Below are 22,402 nucleotides of genomic sequence, written 5' to 3'. Positions count from 1 at the left end.
GTAGCAGCCCACAAATGTCCTCTGCAATAGTTTGGAGGAGAAAATTATGGCTATCAGCTGAAATTGCATAAGGTTATGTGCACAGAATGGGATTATGCGCCAAGGGGTTGACAAGTCTGGCTCAAAACGGGGTTCTGGCTAAAGGAAACCTTTCCTGGGACATTGTGCCGAATATGCGAGTTTGGCATTATTCATATAACGGGTTACTTGCCAAATATGTGAAGACTAAAACCCCGCGCTTTTCATTCAGGAATTTTCTGCTTTAGCATGTTCTCTCCCAGTGCTTTGATGTTCTGGAATTAAAATGATTGTTTTCAGGCTGGCTTGATATTAAGCTGGTTTAATGTCTTTTAGAAGCTGTTTTGAAAGCTTTCCTTTTTCTCTCTGGACCCAGCTCCCTGGGTGAGTGACAGCTCTTATCATCAGTCAGACAGTTCTGAGTTGTGGCTTTAGATAACGAAAACCAAGCCCTAGCATTTTTCTTCTCAGCAGAGTTCTTCCTTTATTTCCTTTCACATCAGATGTTTTTTCTCTGTGTGTGCATATTCCTGTGTGTACTGTACAGCACTGTACAGTACTGTACAACCCAAAATTTCAGCGTCTTGGTGTCCTTGTCCTTACAGATTAGACTTGCAAGGGAGTTGGAGACCTGTCTCATGGTTCAGGAGGCGCTTTCTATCTTCATCCGCAGTTTTTCATTGTCCTGCGATTGAAGTCGCCACTCGTAAGACTCCCCTGCCAGGAGTTTGTCACTTCTGATCCCAGCTATGTTCCTTCCCATAGCATCTTTTCATTGTGGCATGACAGTATTAACGTGTAGCGAGCGCTCTGTGGGTTTCCATCCTGGCTGAAAGACGTCGGGAGAGTTTTAGCCCTTCAGTGCTCTTCAATCATTTCAACTGCCTTCGTTCAGACTCTGCCGTGTTACTGCACTGTATCACTGCTGCTGGAGCAGCCACTGGTGAGCACATTGCAGTGGGGCAACAGATTTTATTTCCACCTGTATGTTCAACATAGCATCTACAGCATGCTTCATGGCCCTGATCCGAAACTCAGAAAGGTCAAAGCAAAGATGCTACTGAGAATTAGACACCTGAAGGTGGAGTGTTAGATGAAGAGCCAGGGACCCTCTCTCCTGTAGCAAGAAAAAATCAGACCAACCAGTGGGGACACCTGGCGCTCCATTGCATTTGCTGTCTTACTCCTTTTATTTTTTTTCCTCCTGTCCTAAAGCCTGGATCAGTAAGGTGAATCACAGCAGGCTCTGGGTGCTTTATCTTGAGCAGGGGTGTTGGGGAAAACGCTATTTCAGTTGTTCTCCTAGCCATGAGCTGGAGTAAATGTAATTCAAGAGCCATCACAACCTGAAGCAGGGAGAATACAGGAATAGGGGAGAGACGATCCAGCAATGAACAACCTACAGGATATTTTTGGGTTTGCCTTTTAAAAGCAACTACCATGTCCCTTAAATTCCAGCAAGATCCCAGAGAGCAGCTAACGCTCTGCCTCAGTGTTGGAGACTGAGCTGGCCGGTCCTTTGTTTGCTACCGATCTAAACCTGCTGCAGCTCTGCCTGCAGAGCTTGGAGGAAGCGTTACTCACATCGCAGCAGGCTCTAAAGCACGGCCCGTTCCCCCTTGCTGGGAGAGCCTGTCCCTTTGCTCTCCCAGTGATTTTGGAGCCAGTGCTTGCAGGGCAGAACTGAGCTCTGGGTAAACACCCCCCACTGAAGCCAATGACAGACCCCGCAGAAGGTTTTATGTCAGTATTTGTGTTAGTTATTTAATGCACACTTGGGTCACATCACTTGAGCTGACATGAGATTTGTATCTATGTGAACATGCACAGCTATTGACAGCTGTGGTTTTACAGCTGGTTAGGATAGCATAGGACAGCATTCACCAGTTAAGGGAATACAAGCCAAATTTGGCTTGCCTTTGCCCCTCAGGTGGCTGGTTGCATATGGCTCTGCCCTGGGCTGGACTCCTTGGGGCCAGACTGGCGCAGAAAGGCAGCGTCCTTCAGGTGTCAGAGTGCCGGAGTGGGCAGGAGGCTGCTCCTGGGCTGATTCCCCAGCCCTCTTGCTCCCGGCTGGGTCACCCTTCCGTGTCCAAGCAGGGCGAGAGCTGCCTTTGCAGGAGATGCTGGTTAGCTCTGTCGGGTGCATGTAATTAAGCTGGGAGAGGGCTGTCTCACCTCTCAGTTTTTGGACTTCAGCAGAGGCACAAGGAGCTGCAGGCTTCTTTTCTTCAGGAAAGTCAGGGCACAGTTCAGTGGGCAAAAGAGGACTGCAAACAGAAAACTGCTGCTGTTTCCACCACTAACTTGATAACAAAAGAGAACATTAATGTCTAAAAAAAAAAAAAAAAAATGCATCTTCAGCACAGCCTTTATGGGCTTTGGATTCCCAAAGCAAATAAGCTAGAAGCATTGCTTCCCCCGTCCTGCTCTTACTCCGGCGCGCTTTGCACAGGGGCTGTGGGGACAGCAGGAGAGCTTGGGTGGGGAAGGGGCTGCTCCCAAGCTGATCTCCCCCCACGCTGTGCAAGTGAGCACTGTACCCCTCAAACGCAAGCGAAGTAATAGCAGCCAGCAGCGGGCGGTTAGCAGGGTGGCCACGAGCGCTGGATCCCCCCAGTGCTGGCTGGCTGGGATCTGGAGTGGGGGGCTTGTAGAGCTGGTGATTCAGGGAGTTGGTGGCAGATTTCTTGGTTATTTACCCATCTACTTTAGCGATATACTCCACATCTAATACATATCACCTGGGAAAGGAGGAGAAGATACCTACTTTTTCTGCTATTTCATGAAGGAGAGCTTAGCTGCCTGCCCTTACAGCTTTTTTGTCATTCTTCTCTCTACTGAGAAAGGAAAGTGCGCTGGGACTCTGCAGCCAGAGTCGTCACCTCCCCGAGGCCAGAGTCTGCTTCCTCCGTCGAGGCTCTTACAAGCCTGAGCAACACCATCAAACGGTGACAAGTCTTGCAGAGGGGACTTAGCATGCAACTAAATATTGTTTGTAAGGCAAACAAATTTATAATGTGAATAAGTAACTATAAGTGAACGTGACATGTAAAGAAATAAAGTCATGCTTTAATCAGCAGGTTATTTCTAATCAGGAAGCCTTCCTTCCTTCCGATGAACAGCTAGCCCTGACAACCAAGCTCTCTCAGTGAATGCTAAGGCAGCAGTATCTTCTGCGTGAAGAGCTAACCAGGAGGAGAATTTCTGCCTCATGATAAAGGCCCAGTGCTGCCAGCTACCGAGTTGTATTTTGTTGATGGGAGCTGCGGGGTTTTGTTTTTTCCATCCCAGGAGGAGGGAACTCGGGTGGTCCCTCGGACAGCAAGGGTTTTGCAGAGCTGGTTGGGCATGTTGGCTGTCCTACCCAGGTAGCCTCAATTGCAAGCCCAGCTTGGGAGAGTGAGAGTTTTCCAGAATACTAGGTAACAACACCTTTGAATGCATATTTTAAGCTGTCAATGACTGACTCTGGTGAGGAGTGGGCCATGAACAAGGAGTTTGTGAAGTTTTAAAAAACATTTTTGGGAAAAAAACTTATTGGCTAAAACATTTTAAAGACATTTTTTCCCCCCTCATCTAGGTGTTGTCAGAGAAATGTAATATATTCAGTTGTACTTGACCGCTATAAGCAGTTCCTACCTGGAGCCTTGAAAACTTTCTTCCGTTTATCAGAGGTTTTTTTCTCAGGTAACCTGTGTGTGTCTGGTTCCACTTCTTCCCATATCAGGACTGATGGCTTCTTCATCAGCCCATACATGCCTGCCAAATTAACAGGGTATGAGCTAAGTTAACTCAATCTTGAATTACATCATGATGTTTCTCTAAAGCCATAATGGGTACAGATGGAATATTGCCACTTGCAACTAATTCTAATTAAAAACCTGAACGTAATGAGCTCTATAGCAGCCATCCGCACTGGGGAGGAGGGAGGCCATAGTTTGCAAGACTCACAGAATTAGATGTAGAGCTGGTTGAAAGACAGTTATTCCTCCCTGCGCCCATTGAAATTCCTTATTACATATTCCATTGGAATTTTAAATCTTTATTTTTTTTAATCAGTTGCTTGAAGTTATTTCTATGAAACCTTTGGAAATGTTTCTGTCAGTTATACAAAGAAGTCATACAGAATAAATAGGAGAAAGCCCTGCTGTATCGACAACCTAATGCACTTCAAAAGGCTCAGCAACACACCAGGATGTCAGATTATTTGCAGAAGGTCAAATCAATTTTATGATCAGGCAAACATTAGCAAATTACTTTTCTTAGAAGGAAGGCAAGCAAAGTCTTTTCCAAGAAATACTCTTGAGGAAAAATCAAATGGCATTTATTAGAAACTATCACTTGCTGGGACTTGTTCGTTTTGAGGTACTTATTCCCTTTGTAATGGTAAGCTATTGCATCCGAATATCATACAAGCACAAATTCAGGTTTAAAAGTTTTCTACTCTGTAGGGCAAATGAATCGGAACTGGGGCCTGTTTATCTGTGGTGTAGTGAATAATCTTTGAGGGGGGATTTTTATCTGTTTGCTTACCTAGCTTCAAAACAGGGTGCCAGAGGGCTCTGACCCATAAAAATGCAGTGTCTACTTAAGGGACCATATTTCCTTTAAATCTGGAGGCTGCTCCAGGTTGTCTCCAGACAGCATATGCGAGGGAGAGGGGAAAGGGTGGCTGCTGGTTGAGGAGACGGTGACTTTCTCCTCGAGGAAAGAAGAGACCTGCCTTGCTTTAGGGAAAGAGAGCCGGAATAAGGTATTAAGGAAAGTATCTCCTTAGTGTCGTAGCGAGAAGCCAAGGAAAGCTCTAGGTGAATTTTTCTGGCTGAGAATTGTTCTTCTCTGTGCCGTGTTTGCTGAAAGCTGTAACAAAAGGCACCATGGGTCATGCTTGGCTCCTGCTATCTGTCTGTTCATACCTGTAATGCTGGCCCAGAGAAAAGTGACTTGGGCTGAACCTCTGATTCACATCTATCCTGGACCCAACTGTCTATCCTGTAGTTTAACTCATTACGTCATTCTCATATATCAGCTATTATCGTATATCTCATTTGTCGTATCTGATTATTAAAGTGCTGTGCCAGATGTATGGTAACCACGCTTGGGCTAGCCGTGGTTCATAGCACGTCCCTCTGGGAGCAGGCAAAAAGACTTGCCTTGTCCCCAGTCGTCTTTGCTTCAGCGCTTTGCCTCTCTGCTTCTGAGAAAACGGCAATAAGACTTAAAGTTGTCTTTTTACCTGCTCCATGTTTTAGTTACAGAGTCAATGCGTTGCCCTGTTTTGCATCAGACAGCGTGAATCTCCAGGATTGACACAGACAGACGTGACCTGCGCCCTGGAGCTGGTGGCGTGAATTAAAAAAAAATCTGCTAGAGAGGTCTAAAGAGAGATGCAGAGAGCAAATGGATGACGGTAGCATTCCTCTTGCCACCCTCTCTTTCTAGCATCCAAACACTTAGGGATTTTGCTTCTGTTGTATTATAGACTTTTTTTAAAGGCTGTAATTTATTCTCATATTTCTGCCTGTGTTTTCCTTTTCTGGACCTTGTACAAACAACACTGAAGTCTGCTGTACTTGAATGAATGGAGAAGAAGGGAATGGTCTCTCCCTTTATGGTTTGCTACCTGGTAAATTAGTCAACGCCGTATGTATGGTTATCGGAACTGCTTGGGAATTTTCCATCAGTGTCTTTACTCATTGGAAAATGTGGTCTCCCTAAACTGAAAGCAGGACAGAAATTTGAATCTCTGATGAGGACTAAAAGCTCTCCTGATTCTGTGCGAGTCTTGGGTAGCAAGAAAAGAGAGAAAATGCATTTTTGATATATGTACATATGAAACTGCAAAAGTGGCCAGAGGAAAGGAGTGGAAGGCAAGTAAGCTGAAAGGAGTTTTAGCTTTATATTGGTGACATCTCAATTAATTTAATGATGACCATTTAAAATGGGAGTGGGGAAAACAAGGCTCTACTGGAGGACAGGCACTTGGGCTTTTACAGTAAAAGGGCAGTTCAAATACAAAACAGATTTGGGGGGCTATCAAACTTTCTGGCCTATTATATTTTGGCACAGCTCTAAGGCTTAAATGGTCTTGTGCGGTGTGTATGTTGGGTTTCCACCTTTAGGACAAGGCAAAATGGAACTTAAACAATGCTGAGACCTATAGGGAAAAGCCTATGGGGAAATGGGGAAAGCAGTTAGGTGTAGCACCAGTTAGACATGCAGGTATAAACGTCTGGTTTAAGCACTGGGAATGGCTCTCTGATGACAAATCTTTTTTTTACAGGAGGAAATGCAATTATTATTCATTATTGAAAATAACTTTGTTATTCATCAGCCTGTTGTTTTAAAAAGTTAACTCCATCTAGTCTGGGGTTAGAGACGAATGCTAACTGGTGCAGCTATTCGGCAGGATAATTTCATATCAGACAGGTCGTAGGTTTCAAACTACTTGACCAAACCATAGTGGTGAATACTTAATAAATGTAATCCCAGAAACTAGGGAAAATCACCCAAGAACAGAAGGAAGGCTCTGTTTTTGGGACAACTTCTTCATAACAAATCAGTTGACTAACAAAGCATCAAGTCTAAGAGGTTTTTACCACATGCATTTATAATTCAACGGACCTGAAAAACAGGTTGATTTTTAAACCTCTGGTGGCAGGCTGTTGCCTGGTCTAAACTGGTGCAGTTTTTTTGAAGACAACATTACTAAAGTCAACCTATCCTGGGGTGAAATTTGGCTCTGTGATGGGATTTTTAAGAGCTTTAGTACCACAGGCTGTGCCTGCTGGACATTTCCTCCCAGAGCTTCCCCAGGGAACCAGAGGAACAATTCGATGCCAACAGCAAAGCTCCCGGGGCTGAGCTGACCGCGGGCCTGGCCGAGCCCTCTGTGCTGCAGCAAGGAGAACTCTCTGGAAGAGTTTGTTCCTGCCCACCTTTTCCTACTGAAAATGCCACAGCAATTCTGTGTTACCTGGGAGTTTGCAGCATAAGTGTTGGGAAAACAGCTTGTAAGTTGCATGGGGAATTTCAAGAAAGTAGATTTAAAATAATCTGCTCAGCAGTTCTGTAATAAAATAGATAATTTATTTATATGTATCAAGGAAGTATGTAATTATCATGTACAGACGTATTGAATTTTTATGCATGTTCAGTCTTACTACATAATTTAAATTAAGTCTCTAGGCATATGTCTTAGAACTGTTCAGAAGGTTTCTGTCTCCAAACACTGTAACGTGGGAAGCCAGAGTTGCAGAAACCTTTTCTTTCAGTTGGTTCCCTTTCCCCGTCAAAACTGTCCTCCTCTGGAAAAGTTTCCTGAAGGCTTGAGATGAGGGGCGGAGTGAAAAAATACAGGTGCACACACAGTCCAAATACTCTTGCTGACAAACAGCATTATTTCGAAGGGAGAAATAGATCTGTAGAACTCTTCGAGCTGTAATCCTGGTATTTTTCCAAAATATTTGTCTGGTCGGAAGCTGTCCAACTCTGGTTAATGAACGTCAATGTTTCTAAAGTGGTGCAAAGTTAAGCTCTTGTTTGGGACATTTTTAAATCAGCAGAAAGGTTATGTTGCATCTGTGAACATTTCCAATGACTTACAGAATGAGAGATTAGTTTAGCATCATGCTTGAGTGATAAATAAATAATTTCCCAGATAATTTTGTTTTTATTTTACCTTGCATCTCTAATCCTACCACTGCAATTGCATGAGAACGTGTTGATCGTTCAAGAACGACATGTCATAAATATAGATATCTTTCTGGTGATCTCTAAAAATACTCTTCAGTCTTGTGTGGTTTAATGATTGATGAAGCTTGGAAATGAAACCCTTGTCTTCGGTTTGTTGTAAGATAAACTTACACCATGGGAGTAAAATTCATATGAGCTAAGCGGGGGCAGCGTGAGGAGGGTGTTGCTTTAGGATGCTACAGGCAGCTTCTGACAGAATTTAGGAGCCAGTATAATATAAGTATCCAACTACCTGGGCATTGTTTGTGTTTTTTTGAAGAAATGGTCTATTTTTGTTCCTGTCATCTGCAAACATAAGATTTGGAAGAAAGCTAAAAAAGGTCACGGCAGCATATGGCTCTTTTGCTTCCTTCTCTCTCCATATTATACGCGTGGCTGGTATTAGTGGTGAGCATGGCAACGTGTTCTGAATGCATGCAAATAAAATAACCCACTTTTAATATATGGCAGACCAATACGCACTTTTAATTCTTGCTTAAAGATCTTGGTTTGCAAACAGAAATCCTCCAGCCAGCAACCAACAGATAAACAAAGCGCTGATGTGCGCAGCGGGGCTCACGGGTACCTGCTGGATTTTACAACAAACCGACTCGCTGTTCGCAGCTTGGCTCCCGCTTTCCCTGCCCGCATATTTCCACACGGCCGGCTGCCTGGTTTGTTCTTTGGAAATCTTGACAAAGTTCTCTGGCCTATAAAATACAGGTCAGATTAGCTGACGGGGCTGATCCCTGCCAGGATTAAAACCCATCATCGCGCAGAGTCCTGAGGACTCTGCACAGGGTCTGAAGTGCCAGCCCCTTTCAGCGCGCAGCCTTCTCCCTCGGTCCGGCAGCAGCAATGGGATGTGGAGGACGGAGGTTTCGAACGCGAATGGGCTCTGCCCACTGGCAATGAGCAAGGGATGGGGATGGAGGCGGAGAAGTGTTGCTGCAGCTTTTCTGGATTGTATAACTCTTTAATCATGTGTTTTCATGTGTACGTCCAGGGTGCTTGGCTCTTGGCAGAGTTGTCGTCTGTTGAAACAAGAGAATTACAAAAACACTTCAGGGAAGTGAAAACTGGCCTCCCATAAAATGGCCAGAGGTGTTGATGCATAGCTTCTTTTGGCAAAAGAAAAAAAACATGTTGACTAGAGATGATGCATAGACTCTTATTTTCAAAAAAAAAAGCTTTGAATGGGAAGCTCCCCTTCATCCTAAAATAAATAGGTCCTCCCAATCTATAGTTTCAGAACAAGATCCGTTTTCTCTGTCTGAGTTGTTACATAGCCCTGACGGCTGCTGTATCAAAGTGCTTCTCTAGTTTTGATAAATCCCCAAGAGACAGGAAGGCAATGTAGTTGCAAGCCAGTTTTTCAAAGACTTCTGGATAACCCATATTAAAGGCACAAAAGCCTAGCTACAAAAATTAATCATTTGACTCAGAACTCCAAGCATAGTCATTTCCAGCCTGGAAAATGGCCTGATTTATCCAAGGTGGCCTGCAGTTGTAGCTGAGTGAAGTTAAATAATGCAGTACTCTTTAAAATTGCATGAGCATATGATTTTGCTTGCTTTATTCATTCATAATTCCTACTCCCTTGTAGTTTATTGCAGTCAATGATTATCGCGTCTGTTCAATCCATCTCTGAAGTGAATGGGAATGGCAGGTAGTTGTGACTCTTCCTTGCTCGTGCCACGCACTAAGCTATACTGTCGCAAAAGAAAACTGAACTTTCCCTCTGTTGGGGGTTTAGGAATGACTATATGGCCTAGCCTTTTATCTTGAGGTGACTGTAGTGTGGAAAAGTGAGCGAGGAAGGGTTACCTTCTAATAATTTGATCAACCATATTGGCATCCTTAGGAAGCAAAAGAATTTCTACAGTGCATCCACCACATGAGGCAGTGGTTCAAATGTCTCTGTCTCCTGTTCAGGCCCACCATAGGGTCTCGCTTCCTGGATCTCTCGGTCACAAGGGTGCCTCCATGGACTAAACTGTATGACTAACCTAAGGAGGTGGATGCTGAGGGAGAGGTGCGAGGCAAATGAAAGCACCAGGAGAGCATCTACCACTGCTACCCTCTGCAGAACAGAACTTCAAAACGAGCTTGACCTTTAGAAGAGGTGGAGACTGTCCAAGAGGCCATGGGGCTGCTAAAAGCCTTGATGCTTCAGCATGCTCTGTAGTCCTGCCAGCATCTCAGTACACAGCCTTGAGCAAGCAACCGCAGCTGCGGACACCCTTCCTGGCCCAGGATTAGCTATACCTGCCACTGCTGGTGTTACTGCCCTCCCAGCTCTGCTCACAGAACAGATTGCATGAGTGTCCCATTGATGTATAGAAGAAAGGAATCAGCTGGATTAACTAAACCTACCTATTTAAATTGATCAAATGATCCAGGTGATCTTGCCTGGACTGACTTAGGAAGAGGTCATAAGAGCCACTCTGCCAGCAGCATCATGGGGATGAGAACAGATGGCCAAGGATGACAGTCCGTTATCTCCCACTGGTCTAGCTGTCTGCACGGGGAGCTTTCTCCAGGCCCGTTGAAGTCCTCGGAACAAAATTTTGAGAACAAGCACTTCCCACTGCTCTGAAACACCATGGTGAAGTGCGGGGTGAGAAAGAGGCTTTCAGATATGGGAATTTAGGAATTCACGTTATTAATTTGCATCAGTTATTTCTCTACCTGTGGAAAAAAGCATTGTCCTTCCTATTTAACAGATAGGTACAGAGGGAAGCTGATAAAGTATCAAAGAATCTAGCAGTGGCCATGTCTTAGCTGAGATTCAGGTACAAGAAATGAAATCCAGACCCTATGAAAATCAGCAGGACTACTGCAAGCAACTTCAGCATGGCAGAAACTGGAATGAACAGAGGGAGGCTGTGCTGTGCAGCCAGAAGCATTGCTCACATCGAGTATCATCTCCCCTGCAGAAACCCGAGGCATTACAGAGGAATGGAAGAAAAACAAGGAAAGGGAAAGTAGGTGGAAACAACTGGGATGAGTGATGGTTGGTAGCACAGTATGACATACTGTGAGGAGTGGGAGAAGAAGAGTGGAGAAAAGTGTTGGCAAGGTAGTGGGAAACTAACTTTGAGCGGTCTCTGGAGCAAGGGTAGGAAGGAAGGGCGGTAGGTCCCCCAACTGCTCTGCCATCATGGCTGCTCTATGCACTTCAGTGGTGATCTACAGACTCACAGATGTTATAAAGGTTGGCAGAGCTCAGCCTGGAGCACGGAAGGACCTGAGGGATATTAAAGACACCAAAAGAAGACAGGATCTCTCAAGGTACTTGGAAGTGTTTTGGGTGCAGCTAAAGAAAAATCACAGTTCGAATAATCTCTAAACCATGAGTAGGCTGACACCAGATGTGAAACAGCAGTTTCTCTGTTCTGTCTTGTCCTGGCAATTTAATCTGGGGACATGAACTCCATGCAGGCTTGCAGGGCAGGGTCACTTGACAGCTTTTTGGGGCTTGCTCTTCTTGGCAAAGCCCAAGGCAAACAGTCTTTGGGCATGTCACAGTAAATACTGCTTTCACTTAGCCCTGTGTCTGTCGTGCTCGTGTGTGTGATTAGGTGAACCCCGAGGTACTGTGGCAACAGAGGCTACAGCAATTAATCAGACCGGCACTCTGGTTGTCTGAACTCTTCGTGAGTCGGGTCAGGTTGCTGTCTGTTGGGTCTTGCCCATCTCCACGTTTTTTCCTCCTTGCCCTGCCCCACCCTCCCTGCAGTCAATCCTGAAAGTCATGAAGCGATTGCCAGCATTTCCAGGCAACGTGCCCAAAGAGCAACACGGTGCAGTAATTTCTCAAGCAGCTCGATCCCAGAGCACTTGGACACGATGCCAAGAGCTCTTGCAATATTTGACAGTACAAGCTCAGCTACCGGAGGTGAGCATTAAGACTCCTTTTTCTCCCCTTTTTCACCCTATCACTTTGACCTCCTGGTCACGGTGAAAGTATAAACATCTGATCTAAAGGCACCAAAAAAGAACCCAAGACTTTTTATGAACCAGGTTAAGTTATCACAAAACATATTATGAATTTGGAAGGGGGCTGACTTGCATTTCTCTGTATCTGTGTATTACAATCTCTTTAGACCTAATAGCACCTTATTCATTTGTACCGCCACCACAAAGTAAAGGCGTTAGCCTACCTGAAAATTTGGGTCTTTGGGCCTGTACTAGAATAAAAAATAGATGATTTTAGTTGTTGTAAGTCTCTTAATTCTAGAAGGAACCGTGACTAGGGGGTCCTGTCTCCATTGTAGTACTTTGAAAGGCATTTAGGATGCATTTCAAAAGCTGTGTTTGTATCAAACAAGTGTCTTTTTTTCTTACACTAGCAAAGATATAATGGTAAAAATTTCCTGTGGGGACAAGTTATTAAAAAAAAAAAAAATCACAAAAACTAGCACAGAAGTTCCTTTCTTTGGAAAACAAAAATTCCATACACATAAAGTGCGTAAGAGAAATTTTTAAATTGAGAAAGTTGTATAATGGTTCTGCCATGTCTTGTCCCTGCAGCACAAACTCTCTTCTCCTCTCCTTGTCCAGATCCTGCTGACCAAACTGCATCTCGCATGTGGGGACCTACCAATGTAGTCTTTTGATTTGCTTTAAATCGTTTTATTATCAGTCAGCTGGTGGCAGGTGTTCATGTTCACCCAACCCATGCCAGAAATATTGCAGCAAATCTTGCAGAATAAATACCAGCACTCACTCGAAACTGTTAACAAAGAAGTCCAAGAAAACTGTGAGGTTTCTTTTTTTTTTTTTTCCTCCTCCCCACCCCCTCCTGACACAGTGCTTTGATCTGCCATGCAATTGGGTCAGCGCTTGGGAAATATATTTTAACATCCCTGTCTGTGATGTACAGGAGATCCTGAATGTAAAACCTCACATGATCCTACAATACAGTATCCTGTCCAAAAACAAAAAACAAAAAAACCCCAAAAACCAACCCCCAAAAAACCTGCAAAAGCCCTTAACTAGCACAGTGATCAAAGTATTCAAAAGCAAAAAAGACAGATATGACTGGGCCGGATCCTCATTTAATTAAAACAGCACAGGCCCACAGAAATCACCAGCTCCCACGGAGCATTACTGGTTAAGAAAGTCTCCGTTGTTCACTTCCAGAGCAGGAGTATGCTGACACTCAGCTTTAGGAGCTTTTAGGCCTTGTCCACACAGGCAAGTTTACCAGAATAATTTTACTAGCATAAATTAGCCTAAATGCTCATGCAGGCAGCTGAGCGTTTGGTCTGAAACCCTCTGTTGGTGTGCAGGGCACCCGTTCCTGGAGCCTGCAGGCTGCTAGTGAACGGGGGGACGTATCCCGGGCCATGCAGAGTCACACAGAATCCGACCACAGGCACTTCTGGTCTGCTGGGTGCTTCTGAGGAGAAAAGCAATGTGAGATAACCTGTGCCGTTGGGTCCCGAGTAGCTGCAGGTAGCAGCAGGTATTGGCTGGGGTTCCCTGCCACCTCTCTGAAGGGTGCCTGCAGTAGGGGAGGCTTCGTGATGCGTGCTCTGCCTTCCCAAATGCCCTTCCTCTGCAGACCCTGGGAGCACAAAGAAAACTTTCAGTGCTGGGCAGCAATGCAAAGGGTCTTGTTATTTGCCATGGTGAGATGTGGATGCTCTCAGAGATCTCGGCTCAGTGTGAGCAAGCAGAAAGGCTGCCCAGGGGAGACCTCAAAGGGAGCCTCAGAGAAACCACAGAGAGAAAAGCAAGGGGGAAGAGGGATGGAGAAGGAAGGAGACAGCATGGGGAAGCAGTGAGAGCTTCACTGCTCAGATGTGCCTTAGGAAGGCTCACAGAGGAGGAGAGGGTTGGCCTTTTCTCTCCATAGCCCTGCAGGCAGTGAGGTTACAGCCCTGATGGCTGAGGCTGAATTTTCTGTCACTCCCAAGAGGTGTAAAATTATGGCTGCGAGGACAGAGACTCCTGGATAGCAGAGCTAATTCAGCTAGGGCATAAGCCACCCTGCCCGCTGGCACCCTTCATCTCGCACCCAGAAAGAACCGGGGAGATTCCCCAGCAGAAGTGCTTACAGCCATCCCCTCAGTGGGGCGGTTGCCTCGTGCTGTCCCAGGTGAGCTCTGCAGGTTGCTTTCAGTCCCGTATCCCCGCAGAAATGATGGCAGTGTGGTTCAGAAAGACAGTCCCAACCTGCCAGCCAAAGCTCTGAGCTGGCTGTTTCTTATGAATCCCACAGGAGGCAAGAAGCCAAGAGGGACCTCAAGTTTTTTAATCCAGAAGATGTTAAAAATCAGACACATTCCTTCATCTCATGTCACTGTTTGAGTCTCTGCTCCCCATTGTTCATCTCTGTTTTCTCCCCAGAGTGAGTCCAGCCCTCTGTGCCTTGGTGGGACCTTCTCCCCCTCATTCCTTGGCCTACCTTGCCTTCCTCCAGCGACTGGGGTCTACTGGGGGCTTTCACAGCCACCAGAGCAGGCTCTTTCCCCTGGAAAAAGTAAAACTTTTGTTTTGTACAACCAAATGCAATGCAGTTAGTGTGTTACAACCCATTTCCTGAAGCATCCTTGCCTCCTTCGTTTGCTAGTGAACTACAATGATCTCACAATCTTGTGCATTTTGATTTCTACTGTAGGCACAACCCGCAAGTTTGCCCTAAAAATTACCTTTCAGGGATAAGTGGCTTTCTATGAAGGTTTTCATTGTCTTCTGATACTCATCTTCAGTCATGTGGAGCTGGGCTACCTCCATGCTTGAAGAGCGCTCTTCTTCCGTAGCGATCCCCTCCTCTTGAGGAGGCCAGTGTGCAGTGGACACCCTGAAACCTGCTTTATCCAGGTTCCTTGCAAACATCCTCCCAATGGAGCTGTTGGACACGAGAATTACAATGGCTCTCCCTTTCACATCAATATTCCTCTCCACGATGCCGAAGGAGAAGATGATAATGAAGCAGGTCAAAAATGCGATGGAAATGCATACAAAGGCATAAAAGAGGCAGGAAAGGGTCATCGCGAGTAATAAGTCTATGGCCAGCAAGAAGAAATGCTGCAAGAGGAAAATCATCGTTAGAAGGATTAGCTGCCGCCTCCTTGCTCGCAAGCGAGCCGAGAAATCTGCTAGGAGTCACCGCGTGCAACCACGCTGTTATAAAGCCAGGCAGTGTTGCGAAACGTGCGGAGGCAAGTCAAAACCCCGCAGGGAGGATGAATCATTATCTGGGATAGAGCAACAACGGAGATTTTCAAACCACGTACGTGTTCAGGAGAGAGCAGTGCTGTGTTTGTCTTGGCTTTGCTGTGCACTTGGATGCTCTGCTAGGCTGGAATTTAAGGATTCGCATTTCATCCTGTGTCGTCTTTAGGGCCAGTGATGTATATAGGTTATTTTGAAGGAGCCATTTTTAAGGGATTTCTTAAAGTTGTGTGTGTGTCATTGGGAAGCCACAGAGTAGAAATAATCCCTGAATCTTCTTGGCATGCTATGACTCTTCAATTTACCACTCCCGCTACTGTTGTAAAGCAGGCAGTTTCAGTAAGTCTGGGAAAGGACGCAGGCGGGCGCAGAACTGGGAAGCCTGCCCCATGCAACCAGCTCTTCTGCTGTAAAACGTGCCGCGCCAGGAGCATCGTGCTGCCTGGCTGTAGGGACTGCATCAGCCCGGGAGGAGCCCGTTCACGTCAGACGAGAGAAATGAGCTGGGTGCTGGAGAGTGAGCTTTTTTGATTGAGGGCAGAGATTTTAGGGAGGGTCCTGCTATTTCTCAGGCCGGCAGAGCGGCAGGCAGAGCAGTGCCATGGCAAGGGGGACATTTATCCCTAACTGCAGCAATGCGCTTTGCATGTGGGGTACAGCAGGGCCCCATGCTACAGCTGTAGCCTCTGCAGAATCGGGAAGAGCCCGGTAGACTCAGGAACAAGACCGGTGAAGGTAAATCCTGCTGCGTCAAGGCTCAGCTAACCTCCAGCAGCGGGGCAGGAGGGAAGCTCCCATGTAACCTCACTGCTTCCCAGCTGCCACCTCTGACTGCTTTCTCTGAAGCACCCACTGAGGTTGGAGGCAAGACCCCTCCCTTCTTGGTCAGGGTGGAGGTGCTGCTGATCACCGCTAAAACCTCAGAATCTGCTTTTTAAACAGCATCTTCCTTTTTTTCCCCTTCTTGTTTTTAATGTGGATCGATGTAAAGGGTCCCCCCGAGTAGATATGCACCGCCGGGCGGGTTGTGTTGCAGGTGGGTATTGTGTTTATTCCCTGCTCTAACTGGAAAGGTACTGGGAGCGTGGGACAGGCTGTCAGCATGACCCGCACGCGTTTTACTGGTCCTTCCTGTTTGGCCTCCGTGCAAACGCGCACATCTCATCTCACAGATTGGTAGCACCGTGATATCCCAGCCATCCAGCTCCGGGCGCTTTTGGGATGGAGTTGCTGCACCCCTGAACCACCCTGTGCACCCCACCCAGCATGCGCATAAACGCACAGAGCTTTATTTGAAGCGGACAAAGGGATGCAGGCATCCAGTTTGCCTTTAAATTGTTCATAATTTGCAGATGACACCAAGTTCATAATTCATTTGCAGATGACATCAATTGTTCATAATTTGCAGATGACATGAAGTTGGGTGGAAGTGTTGATCTGCTGGAGGATAGGAAGGCCCCGCAGAGGGACCTGGACAGGGTGGATCGTTGGGCCGGGGCCAACTGAATGAGGTTCAACAAGGCTCAGTGCCGGGTCCTGCACTTGGGTCACAACAACCCCATGCAACGCTGCAGGCTTGGGGAGGAGTGGCTGCAGAGCTGCCTGGCAGAAAAGGACCTGGGGGTGTTGGTTGACAGTGCCTGAACATGAGCCAGCAGTGTGCCCAGGTGGCCAAGAAGGCCAATGGCATCCTGGCTTGTATCAGGAATAGTGTGGCCAGCAGGACCAGGGAGGTGATCGTGCCCCTGTACTTGGCACTGGTGAGGCCGCACCTTGAGTGCAGTGTTCAGTTTTGGGCCCCTCGCTACAAGAAGGACATCGAGGTGCTGGAGTGTGGCCAGAGGAGGGCAACGAAGTTGGTGAAGGGTCTGGAGCACAAGGCTGGTGAGGAGCGGCTGAGGGAGCTGGGGTTGTTTAGTCTGGAGAAGAGGAGGCTGAGGGGAGACCTTATTGCTCTCTACAACTACCTGAAAGGAGGCTGTAGCGAGGTGGGGGTCGGTCTCTTCTCCCAAGTAACAAGCGATAGGATGAGAGGAAATGGGCTCAAGTTGTGCCAGGGGAGGTTTAGGTTGGATATTAGGAAAAAATTCCGAAAGTACCGAAAGGGTAGTCAGGCACTGGCACAGGCTGCCCAGGGGAGTGGTTGAGTCCCCATCCCTGGAGGTATTGAAAAGGCGGGTAGATGTGGTGCTCGAGGACATGGTTTAGTGGTGGACTTGGCAGTGCTAGGTTAACGGTTGGCCTCGATGATCTTAAGGGTCTTTTCCAACCTTAATGATTCTATGATTTTATGATAAGCAGTGAGAGGCAGTGGGGCTGTGTGTATCGGGGGGCTCATCTGACTCACGCGTGGGTGCCGTGCCGGAGGGTGGGCGCTGGCCCTAGCCACCAGTGGGCTAGCAGGAGCCAGGCTGGTATGCGTCTCACTGGCTCAAGGCGTGAACTGGGCAAGCTGCTGTCTGCAACTCAGCAGGATGATATCTGCTAAGCTTCGAGTCAGCAGCCTGAGCCACCTGTATCCTCATGGTCGTGTCCAGAGAGAGTTTATGGTCCTTTTCGCTGCCAAAAAAGAAAAAACCCAAAATATTGCCTTTGCAAGGGAGGAGTTTGCACCCCTCCTTGCTGGATCTACTGACTGAGCATGAAAAGCTTCCACGCTGCTCTGAATGTTGGAGCCTTAAGGTCAGCCTACAAGGCGGGATAGGGGAGCTCTGTGCTGCTGGGGGACGGGTTTTAATCGTCCTTAAAATACCCCCAGGTATTTTAACAGTCACCTGTCGGTGATGCCCGTTTGAGGGTTTCCTCGCTGCGCGTCAAGACCGCTGAATTTGGGGAAGTGCAGTCCGGCGTTTGAGTGCAAGGAAGAGGGAGGGTCTCCAAGCAGAACCTCGCAGACGGGGAGGGTTCGCTTCGGAGCCGGGCCGAGCGCACCTCCCGCCCCCGGGAGGCGAAGGCCGCCGCCGGTCGCCGCCGCCGCCGCGGGAGGAGGGAGCGGCGCCCCGGGTCCGGCCCCCGCGCAGCGCCGCCCGCGGCACAACGGCGCCACCTGTCGGCCAGCCCGCGGCGCCGGCGAGGCGGGAGCGGGCAGGGGTGCGGGCAGAGGCGGGGCGCCCCTCCCCGCTGCCCCCCTCGCTCTTTTGGGGGGTACCCGCAGCCCCGGGTGACCCCGCTGGAGCCAGCAGATGGGGGACGACGGTATTTCCATCCCTCCTCAGGGTTAACCCTTCTGATCTTCCCCAAAAGTTCGGTTCTCTGCTTTTAAAAGAGGCAAACCACCGGCTACCCAGAACCACTGAAAAAATCTACCCCCCCCCCCCCCCCCTCCGATCGATTTCTCTGTTCAGTTGTTCTTCTTAGTTAATGAATAAACATTAAACTGAGAGGCTCTAGCGGGGGGGGGGGCAAGAAAACACTTCAAAAGTAGTGCTTTGTTGTTGTTGTTGCTACTGTAACATCTGGGAACAGTCAAGACTTCAGGCCTGCCCTGGGTTTTATCTTACCATATTCATAAGCATAAAGATATTTTGCCAGTAGGTCACCCATGGGGCAGCAGTGACATTCCACTCGCTCCACTGCTGGCTGTCACCCAACTTGGATTTTGCACTATGATTACTAAGCTAACTCCTCCAAGGGTTTCCGTTGCATCCTTTCCTAAATATAATTAACCCTTGGGGTGCTACATGATTTACTCAGCAGATTGTTATTTTCAGGCCTGTTCAAGAAATTACTGATTAACAGTCTACTTCTGCACGGGGTTTGCTGTTTCTTGTGTTAAGCAAAGAGGATTAAATGAATACATCTGCAATGTGAGTTAAGCTATTGAGTCATTCCCTCAGGTTTGCTGTTTGTCTCAGAGAAGGCATCTGGTTGCTTTCAGCAGTGTGACCTGGGAATTTCACCAGGGCAGAGGAGGTTGTGTGCTGGAGATCTCACAGCAGGCTTGAGTCCGTCTGATTACAGCTTCCTCCACAAATTGGTGTGTTAGAACAGGCAGAAAGTCAAGCAAATGATCTGCCTGTGGGTCGGGTGAATTCAGCGGCAGCTGCTTGAGAAGGAAAGAGCAGCAGTGATTTTGGGCACCGTTGCTGCTGTAGCACTCCACCTTGCTACAAGGTGCAAGCTTGGCCTTTCTCCTGGTGCTGGGCAGGAGGTTCCTGCCAGTGTCCTGGCAGCCACGGCACTGGGAGAGCTGCAGGGAGCGACAGGCTCCGATTCAAGGTAGGCTCTTTGCTTTGCAAAAGGTGTCTAGAAGAAAATCAACTTCTGCTCGCTCTTCTTGCAGGATGATGGGAAATTGTTGTCGTGAGAGAACGGGCATCTGCTTTTGCCACTGGGCTTGATGCTTCTTTAAGAATATAAACAGTGACCTTTCACAAAGGTTAGATTAGCCTTTATTTGGGCCTTGCCAAAATTGCTGGCCACCAAAAAAGGGGACAACACCTTTATGGAGGTTCAGTGTCTGTCAACTGTGGCTTGATTTGGCCATGTGGTTCAAAATGCCTGTTATAGGGAGCTGTATGTTTTTTTAAAATCTTGAGAGCGCGACTAAACTCTGTATAATTAGAGAGACTCACGTGAAACCTTTTTTAAGCAGATCCTAAAGCTCTGCTTATTTTCTGATCAATACCACCATTGCGTTCCTGATGCTACTAACTGGGCAATAAAAAGTGATGTTTTTCCTAAAAATGATATTCTGAAGTCAGATCTCCAGGAGGCTCGGAAGCTTTACAGGAGCACCGTGGGGCTTTGAGGCACTTGCTGGGGACCAAGGTTTCAGGCCAGTGCAGTCTTTTTTTGGTCTTCCCTTTGCTGCCTGCATGACTCTGGACAGAATGATGGGCATCTCAAGGCAAGAGAAAATGGTGCTGGAAAACAAGAGCTGAGGGGCTAATCGCCCTCATAACTCAGCAGCGTTGCTACTGGGGCAGGTTTATTCTGCTGCTAGCCGTGGGTGTTAGCTGAACCGTGGTCCATGCTGGGCTTGGGCTATTTTTCTCCCTTTCAAAAGGGTATACCCAAGTAGAAAATATACATTTTAATTTTATAAATTAAGTCATTTCAATACTGTTAAATTGTATGTTAGCTATGCAATGGTTCCCTTACATTTTGGGTTTATTCTGCTGAGAAAGTGGAGGTACAAATTTAGGTTTTGTGATTTGGACTGCACTCAGGAGAGTTTCAGAGATATGAGAGCTAAAAGGCAAGTGCAGAGAGAGCCGTCAGAGTCCCCTTGGTGGTCAGCAGCTTTTTGCAGGCACTCCAGCGGCCTTTGGGAGCTGTCAGGAAACAACTCTTATTGAAGCTGCTGCTTCCTTTTTTTTTTTTTTCCCCCCTCCTGTTTGATTGAAATCCTTACTGCAGAACATTATGACTACATGAAGGATAACCAGGAAATTCAGTTTTCACCAGATTAAAATTGAACTCAGTTCCTCACTGAATGGAAATTGTTGTTTAAAGCTACAAAGCATTGTTTTGTTCCCAAGTGCAGGAGTAGAGTTTAACTTTTGCTTTATTCCCTTTGTGCTTGCTTTTCTTTCTTTCTCTCTTTTCCAGTAGCAACATGAAAAGAGGAAAAATTAGATTTAAAAAGAGAAAATAAGATGGAAAGAATGAGAAGGAGGGGAGAAGTTCCTTTCTTGAAAATTTTTATTGCTAGAAAAGTTGAGATGCTGTTTTGATTCCAGTTCAGTTAGCCTGGAGAACTTGGATTTTAATTAACTTACATTAAGTAATGAACCTATAAGCAAATATTGTATCTCTTACAGTGCGCTGATGTGATTTTTACCCTATCCTTCAGACTTCCTAAACTGAAGTGAAAACAGCGACTAGCTAATGCATTTTCTTTTCCAGTTTGGTACCAGTAGCAATAGATGATGGTAATAAAATAATTTCTTCACTTATCTGGCAGCTCAGTCTTACCTGACTCTTAAAAAAGGTCCCAGTTGCTTATTAACAGAGGCATCCAAATGTCCTGTGATGTTTGACACCACTTTGCTATTCTGGTCATGAACCTCAAGAAGAAAACTATCAGCTTGGGCAGATACTAACACCCTAGACGTTCCATTGCGATTCAGCAAAATACTGACCTATTTATTTATATTTCTCATTAGATGCTCTGGTCCTCTGCCCATTTTTTTTTCTAAAGGCAAATTTTCTTTTTTTTTTACTTGAGGCTTCTTGCTCACTGTTAAATATTGTTCAGTCATAGCCTGTTAATTGAGTTAAGCAGGAGAAGAGAGGAGAAAATGGAAAAGGCAACTAATAATGAGTGGTGCAGTAGCAAGCTATAATGTATGGACAGTATGTCTGTGTCACACACAGCTGCACTAAGAGAAGTTTAAGGACACATAGCCTTCAATGTCTGAAAACCAGTGCGTGAGCACATAATTATAGGGCATGTGTATCACAGGGTCAAACTTATATTCCACAGAAAACATTGAATTATTTATTTGTTAACTTGTAAGCATTGACCTTTTCAGTTAAAATATTCTTTTATGTCTTAAATGCATATCATTTCTTAAGTTTATTAAAAAAAGTATGATACATAGCAATTTTTGAAACCTTCACAAACATTATCAGCCAGTTTGGGATCCTTAACTTGAAACAAAGTCTTGTGTTAATTAGCTTGACTAATAGATTGCCAGCAATAGGAAACTTTTGTCTTCTCGGAGATTTTGGCAGTGGACTTCCTAGCCACCGCGGACTTGTAGTATTGTTTTAATGGTAGATCTTGCGCATTGGTACCTTTCCTTAAATGCTTCTCTGAATTGGAACTCAAATCCTTTAAAAGGTCAGCTATTCCTGAAACGCTATTGCTCACAGAAGTGGTCTCCGTTGGTTCCCGGCATGCTCACAACCCAGCTATAGCTCTGGCCTTTCTTATTGTCTCAGCCCAGAGCCGTACCCTGGCATGAACGCCCAGCCTAGGTTTACGCTGGGCTCCAAGGCCCTCCCTAGATGGAGAACTCCTCAAGACAGAGCTGTAGGCTGATCCATACTGCAGGGGACTCCCTCGATCCAGAGACTCAATATGCCTCAGATGTTCTGGCATCCACCCCTAGCTTCCTCTGGAGCATCCTCTGCAGCCCCCTAATGACTTGTAGATCTGCGTTTTTCACTTTCTCTGAACTCCAGCTCTAGGTTGATCCATGGGCCAAGGAGCCAGTGTTTCAAGTGTTTCCTTATAGCTGTGAAAGCTCTTCTAAAACAGAAGACATCTTGCCAGAATTATGATCCCAGCTGTCATGGTCTTGTAAAATAATTTGGGTTGGAAGGAACCTTTGCTGAGCGTCTAGTCCAATCTCCTGCGCAGAGCTGGTCCAATTATCAGGAGTTTTGGCATGAACTTACTGCGGTGGCAATGGGTCTCAGAAGCCCTCCATCTGTAGAGACATGCAAAACCCAACTGGACAACCTGCTCTGGCTGACTGTGCTTGACCAGGCAGGTTGAACTAGATAA

The 22,402-nt window shown here is 46.5% G+C and overlaps 2 protein-coding genes across 4 annotated transcripts in view; one reads left to right on the top strand and one right to left on the bottom strand.

Annotated features, from left to right (window-relative positions):
* PAK5 (p21 (RAC1) activated kinase 5) overlaps positions 1-22,402 on the top strand; it is a 141,769-nt gene that overhangs the window by 6,454 nt on the left and 112,913 nt on the right. The window lies entirely within an intron of this gene.
* On the bottom strand, positions 1,962-14,878 carry LOC104022484 (uncharacterized). Of its 3 annotated transcripts, XM_087776475.1 has the most exons (4): positions 14,418-14,878; positions 3,661-3,780; positions 2,789-2,858; positions 2,175-2,288 (listed from the first exon to the last, which is right to left on the bottom strand). In XM_087776475.1, exons 1-3 carry the CDS (start codon positions 14,812-14,814, stop codon positions 2,830-2,832), a joined length of 546 nt encoding a protein of 181 aa, XP_087632601.1. In that variant the 5' UTR covers positions 14,815-14,878; the 3' UTR covers positions 2,175-2,288; positions 2,789-2,829. The 3 variants fall into 3 exon arrangements, 2 of the variants coding, with proteins under 2 accessions (XP_087632600.1, XP_087632601.1); XM_087776474.1 differs by lacking the exon at positions 2,789-2,858 and having other exon boundaries at positions 1,962-2,288; XR_015708727.1 differs by lacking the exons at positions 2,175-2,288; positions 2,789-2,858; positions 3,661-3,780 and adding an exon at positions 7,261-8,789 and having other exon boundaries at positions 14,418-14,544.

Source organism: Nipponia nippon, unplaced genomic scaffold, assembly GCF_047370975.1.
Source record: "Nipponia nippon isolate SJK-2023a ecotype South Korea unplaced genomic scaffold, ASM4737097v1 scaffold_4, whole genome shotgun sequence".
NCBI lineage: Eukaryota > Metazoa > Chordata > Aves > Pelecaniformes > Threskiornithidae > Nipponia > Nipponia nippon.
This window is presented reverse-complemented; position numbering and strand designations above follow the sequence as displayed.